Source organism: Cebus imitator, unplaced genomic scaffold, assembly GCF_001604975.1.
Source record: "Cebus imitator isolate Cc_AM_T3 unplaced genomic scaffold, Cebus_imitator-1.0 Scaffold281, whole genome shotgun sequence".
Taxonomy (NCBI): domain Eukaryota; kingdom Metazoa; phylum Chordata; class Mammalia; order Primates; family Cebidae; genus Cebus; species Cebus imitator.
The window spans coordinates 3,489,823-3,496,434 of record NW_016107596.1 but is presented as its reverse complement, the minus strand read 5'-3'; the positions used below and the strand labels follow the sequence as shown (position 1 = coordinate 3,496,434).

The 6,612-nt window shown below is 41.0% G+C and overlaps 1 protein-coding gene across 1 annotated transcript; it reads left to right on the top strand.

Moving 5' to 3' along the window:
- Nucleotides 1-494: 494 nt before the first annotated feature.
- On the top strand, nucleotides 495-1,358 carry LOC108284699 (peptidyl-prolyl cis-trans isomerase A-like). Its single transcript, XM_017501591.2, has one exon. The coding sequence runs from the start codon at nucleotides 586-588 to the stop codon at nucleotides 1,135-1,137; it is 552 nt and encodes a 183-aa protein (XP_017357080.1). The 5' UTR covers nucleotides 495-585; the 3' UTR covers nucleotides 1,138-1,358.
- The last annotated feature ends 5,254 nt before the right edge of the window (nucleotides 1,359-6,612 follow it).

The window sequence follows — 6,612 nt, the reverse complement described above, 5'->3', positions numbered from 1 at the left end:
CAAATCATCCCACAACTTAGTGGCTTACACCAACAATGTATATTACTTTTCACTATTTTCTGGGTTTTCTCAGCAGTTTTTTGCTGGTTTCGCCTGGGCTCACTCACATTGTTCCATCAATTTGAAAGATTGCCTGGGGACTGGGCTCATTTAGAATAGCAGAGCAGCTACTACTTGTTGGTTAATGTTGAATGTTGCCATGTAGGAAACTGGGCTCCTTGTTGATAGCCTATTTTTCATGAAGAGTCAAAAGATTTGTACGTGTGACTGAATGTATGTGTGTGTATAAATCTTTGATTTTGAAATATTAGCTAATTTTTTTAATGGAAAACATCATGTGATTCTACAAAACATATCTATGGACTAGATTTGGGGCTTGGGCCACCAATTAGTAACCTCCATGTAAAGTAATGTTTCCTGCTGGTCCTTACATTTGTGTCCATTCTATTAGGTTTTCCTCAATTACAGGGAGCCATATCAGGCTCATCTGGGCTCTTTTCCTTAGTCCTGGTCTTTCGAACAGTAGTTCTCAAAGTCAGGTTCCCCACACCAGCAGCATCGGCATCACCTCCAAATTTGTTAGAAATGCACACTATTGGCTTTGCAGATGCCGCCACCACCTGGAACCTTGTAGTATCAGCCATGGTCAACCCCACCATGTTCTTTGACATTGCCATTGACAGCAAGCCCTTGGGCCGCGTCTCCTTCGAGCTGTTTGCAGACGAGTTTCCAAAGATAGCAAAAAACTTTCGTGCTGTGAGCACTGAAGAGGAAGGATTTGGTTATAAGGGTTCCTGCTTTCACAGAATTATTCCAGGATTTATGTGTCAGGGTGGTGACTTCACATACCATAATGGCACTGGTGGCAAGTCCATCTACAGGGAGAAATTCGATGATGAGAACTTTATCCTAAAGCATACAGGTCCCGGCATCTTGTCCATGGCAAATGCTGGACCCAACACAAACGGTTCCCAGTTTTTCATCTGCATGGTCAAGATTGAGTGGTTGGATGGCAAGCATGTGGTCTTAGGCAAGGTGAAAGAAGGCATGAATATTATGGAGGCCATGGAGCGCTTTGGGTCCAGGGATTGCAAGACCAGCAAGAAGATCACCATTGCTGACTGTGGACAACTTTAATAAGTTTGACTTGTGTTTTATCTTAACCACCAGACCATTCCTTTTGTAGCCCAGGAGAGCGCCCCTCCACCCCACTTGCTCACAGTATCCTAGAATCTGTGCTCTCGCTGCAGTTCCCTTTGGGTTCCATGTTTTCCTTGTTCCCTTCCATGCCTAGCTGGATTGCAGAGTTGAGTTAAGCTTATGATTATGAAATAAAGACTAAATAACAAAAAGAAAAAAAAATAAAGAAATGCTGATCTCTATCCCCAGCATGAGGCATAGCAGGTGGGAGACACTCAGTATTGAGCCCCACCCCAGACCTACTGATTCATATACTCTAGGGATGAAACCCAGGTATCTGGAAGACTTCACACTGGTTCTTAACCCTAGCTATGCACTGGAATCACCCTGGAGAACTTCATAAAATATCAATCCCAAGGTACCAGCCACAGATTAAGATTTTAATGGTCTGGGATACAGCCTGGACTTTAGGATTTTTCCTCATGTTTTTTTTCTAGTCAGTCTCTTGTTTATCCAGCCTTTAGAATTTTTAAGTGACTCTAATTTGCAGCCATGGGACTTCACTTGGGCCTTGAAATTAGGGGAAAAAAGAAACTGGTTGAGACTCTACATATCTCTGCGGAAAAACACTGGGGAATTAGAACATTAGGAAAGAAACTCACTTTTTTCTTTATTTATTTGTAATGGAGGCTTCCTCTAGGGATTCCTTCCTTGAACTTCAAATATATCAGTATTTCGGTCATTCCCACAAAGCACAGTGCACAGGAATGAATGTGATTCAATGCTTTTCACAACTTTTCTGTAAGTTCGTTCTCTTTCTCTCTCTTTCTCTCTCTCTCTCTCTTTTCTTAGAGACAAAGTCTCACTCTGTAGAACAGACTATAGTGCAATGGTATGATCATAGCTCACTGTAACCTCAAACTCTTGTGGAGAGGGATTCTGCTTCCTCAGCCTCCTGAGTAGCTGGGAATACAGGCACACACCAATGTGCCTGGCTAATTTTTTACTTTTTGCAGAGATGGAAACTTGCTCTATTGCATAGGCTGATCTCAAACTTCTGGCATCAAGTGATCATCCCGCCTCAGACTCTCAAGTTGTTGGGATTATAGGCATGAGATACCATGCCTGGCTGAAGTTTATTTTCTAATTAAAAAGAAAAAAAAATGTTGGGAGAGGGAAGGAGAAAAAGAGAACAAGATGGGTAGAATATAAATATGTAAGCAAAGGGAGGGCCACATTCTGAACAAAAAAAAAAAACAACTTGAGCAAAGGCTGGAGGTGAATTCTGCAAGGGGAGTTTAGAGAATGAGGAGACCATCTGACGTAGGGCAGAAGATATGTGCTGAGAAATGGAAGGAAATAAACTCAGATAGGTGGAATAAGAGTCTTACTTTAAACAGCCTTCAAGAAGACAACAGAGAGTATATTAGTTAAAGTTCTCCAGAGAAACAGAACCAGTAAGATGGAGATATCTCTATACATGAATGGGCTCATGTAATTATGGAGGCTGACAATTTCTCTCTCTCTCTTTCATTTTTTAATATAGACAGAGTCTCACTATGTTGCCTAGGCTGGTCTAGAACTCCTGGGCTCAAGCAATTCTCCCACCTTCTACTCCCAAGGTACTAGGATTACAGGCATGAGTCTGGCTGGCTGACAATCTCTAAGAACTGCAAGGTAAACTGGAAAGGTGGAGACCCAGGTGATCTCACGTAAAGAAGCAGGAAAGAGCTGATGCCCCAGTTCAAAGTTAGTCAGGCAGGTGAAGTTACTCTTAGACTTTGTGTTCTACTCAGGCCTTTAACTGGTTTTATGAGGCCCACCCACATGAAAAGAGCAATATGCTTTACTCAGTCTACCAATGTAAATGCTAATATCTAAAGAAAAAACACTTTTATGAAAACACCCAGAATAATGTTTGACCATATATCTGGGTACCCATGGCCTAGTCAATTTGACACGTAAAATTTATCATCACAAGGAATATGGACTTTTATCTGTGGACTAGCATTTCCAAACGCTACAATTCAAATGTCCCCTCCAGAAGTCATGTTGAAATTTAATTGCCATTTTGATGAGATCAAGAGGTGGTACAATAAACAGGTGATTAGACAATCCCTCGTGAATAGATTAATGCTGTTATTAGTGAATTGGGTTCCTGATAAAACGGGCAAGTTTGACCCAATTTTCTCTCTGTGTCTCGCATGCTTGCTTACCATTCCCCCTTCTGCCATGGAATAATACAACAGGAAGGCCCTCACTCGATGCCAGGGCCGTGCTCTTGGACTTCCCAGCCTCAAGAACCATGAGCCAAATAAATTTCAATTATCTCCAAGTTACGAAGTTTGTGGCACTCTGTTACAGCAACACAAAATAGACTAAGACGCAAAACATAGTTTATGAAGACCTAGGCCAATACTCCACCAAAAAAGTTCTGTGAAAATACATGTCTTGGAAAACACTGCATACAGAGGCATATTAACACATCAAAGCTATGAATCATCCTGCAGGAAAGAAATGGTTTATAACTTTGTTAATTCTGGCATTTGATCACAATGCCAGTTTTTTACTTAACATCTATTAATCTCCCATGGAACTAAAGTTTCACATAACATACTTTGGGAAAAGCTCCTCTAAGCTGCTAGAAGATAATACGGATTTAGAATGTGGAAAGGGACATGAAAACAGGATTTTAGTAAAATAAATTTGACAGTAGTGTACAGTGATATTAAAGAGGAAAGAGCCTAGAAGCTGCAGAGCTCATACCCTCTACTGCAGAGCTCAGCTAGAAAGCTACTTTAGCAATCCAGGTCTGAAGTGATAGAGGCTTGTACTTGGGTGGGAATGAGGCAGAAAAGGAAGATAATGAGCCATTTCGTGGAAAAGTACTTGTGCATATAGATTCTAAATACAAAAGAGTAGTCGAAAACTCCAAAGTTTGGGGCTTGGTAGGTAAAAGACTAAATGGCCACTGAAGGAAAGTCTAGTTCAGGGGCAAAATGTGATATGTTAAGTTATTGATATGTTGGGTTTAGAATTGTGATAGAAAGAGGCCTGTAAGAAATATCTAGCCATTTTTGGAATTATGAGACTTAGGTGAGAGACATCAAAACTATAAATCAATTTGGGAATCACCAGCATAGAGACGGAAACTAAGTCATAAGATTAAACTCTTACTCTCCTCCCCATTTCCCTCAGCCAGGTCAATCCCTTCTCTTTGCAAGTGGCTTCATTTTCAGGGGCATGCTTCCCCAACCAGCCTTGGGTCCTCTTGATAAGCCTCAAAAAGCAGCACTTTTAATTATACCCATTCCTGAACACAGCTCTGTGCTCTGTAGTGGTAACTACGCACCATCAGCAGGAGGTTTACAAAAATAAGCCCTGGAGGGAGTTCCTTAGATATACAAGGAAAATAAACTTAGGAATTTTATCACATTTATGGAACACAAGTCAACTATGGACAGAAATATTCTGCTATCCTTACTACATGCCAAACCATTGGCACATACCCTCTATTGCAGAGCCTTAATATTATATAATTCTAAAGCTGAAGGTAACCAGACACAGTAGGCTTTAGACAAATTCCATAAGCTAAAAAACATGCACTGTTCTGGAAGCTTGTACTTATGAAAATATGTTTGAGCATTGTCAATCAATTCTGCAAGGACTTACAAAGAGACTTCTTGTACTTAGCTCTGAAATGATCCATGGTCTTTTCCCTTCTCCTATACACTGGACCTCTGGAGTTGCACAGTCCCATATTTGAATCCTAACTCTCAGCCCTGTGGGCCGTCTGGTTACTTAACTGCGTTGGACCTTGGTTTTCTCATCTACAAAAATGGGATAAAAATATCTTATTCATTTGTTTATGCATTCATTCAGCAAATACTTTTCAGCTCCCACTTATGACTATACCAAGTCTTGGGTACTCTCACAGTGGCAAAAGAAGCAGGCATGGTCCCTATAGACAGGGAGCTTAAATCTTAGTGAGTTAAAAAAAAAAAAATCAAAAGAAGTAATGTATGCAAATTACAAGGTACAGTGGTTCATGCATAGAAGACACTCAATAAACACTAGTCCCTTTGTTTCCTACAGATCAGAGGACATAAACTCGAGTGCCTATGGTGGCCAACATAAACATGTGCAGCAGTGGGGGCTGTGGCAATGTGATGTGGAGAGCTCATGACTTCATTAAAAGGTAAAGACACATTCAGCATCGGCTGATTGTTTCTAGAAGGGGATGCAGATGAGTGTTCTCCCAGTTTTTAAAGAGAAGCAGGAAATATCTCTATATTTAAATGTTGACAACTAATTTCAAACTATGGGTGGGCCAAAAAATACACATCTGACCTAGCGGCTGCCAGTTTGCCACCTCTATACAAGCTAACCCAAAAGGCAAGGTACTCAGATAACTCCCAGTTTTCAGAGCTCTTTGGGGCATGACGCAGGAAGACTAATGGACCCTCAAGTAAAATCCTTATTTCACTCCAGCTTGGTCTCAATCAATCAGACTCTCTCTTCATGCTCTGCTGAAACAGGAACCTGGAGTGACAGAATCATTATCACCAGAGGAAAGAAAAATCTCACCATGGGTCATCAGCTTGCATTATAGAAATGAATATAAAGGCTAGACAGGAGGAAACAATGAAAAGGGACCCAACAGAGAGCAGTGAAGCACAAGCAGTTCAGACACCAAATTGTGCTGATCGGATTTAAAGGTATCTACCACAGGGACAATCACAAATACAGGGGGAAGATTCTGTCAGCACTTTCAGGTGATATTTTCTAGGGTGATATTCACTGATTTTACTGCTTCCTTTGTCTCTGACTCATTCTTTCCAGTTCAACCTATTTTGTTTATAGATTTAATATCTGGCACTATTCCTCCAAAGAGCTCATGATTTCCCTCTGTGCTAGTTCCCCCCTCCTGCTTCAGAGCAGGCCAGATGGAAAACTAAATAATAAACAGTGACAGATGTAAAAAGATATGGATATTTGTATTACTTTGGTTTAAGCTCCCAAATGAAGCTGGCCCAATAGACTACAAGAATGGAGCTGCCTCATCCCTTCCAGAAAAGTCTAAGCATTATTAACTCCAACATTCACCTGGCTTTATAAACCCCAGTAATTATAATTATGCTAGAGACTCACATGCCCTCCTTTAATGTGTTTCTCTTATTCAGCCATTGAAGGGTAACTGAGCATCCCATGAGTCAGAGATGACCCTGACAGACCTGAGTCATCCCAGAAGTCCATCACATGCTCTGGGAAAACCAACATTCAGTAGTGTTTTTACTTGTTGGGAAGATCTGGAAACAATAAAATGGGTACCCAGCCCCATTTCTTGATGTGCACAGGACACAAGAGCCCTGTGGAAGAGCTGTTGGACTCTGCCCGCAATTGAGATATACAACCCTGTATGATGCACTAGGAGTTCCTTTAAAAAAAAAAAAAAAAAAAAGGCTGGACTAT

Coding starts and splice junctions, on each gene's coding strand:
- LOC108284699 (XM_017501591.2), top strand. CDS start 586: ATGCACACTATTGGCTTTGCAGATGCCGCCACCACCTGGAACCTTGTA.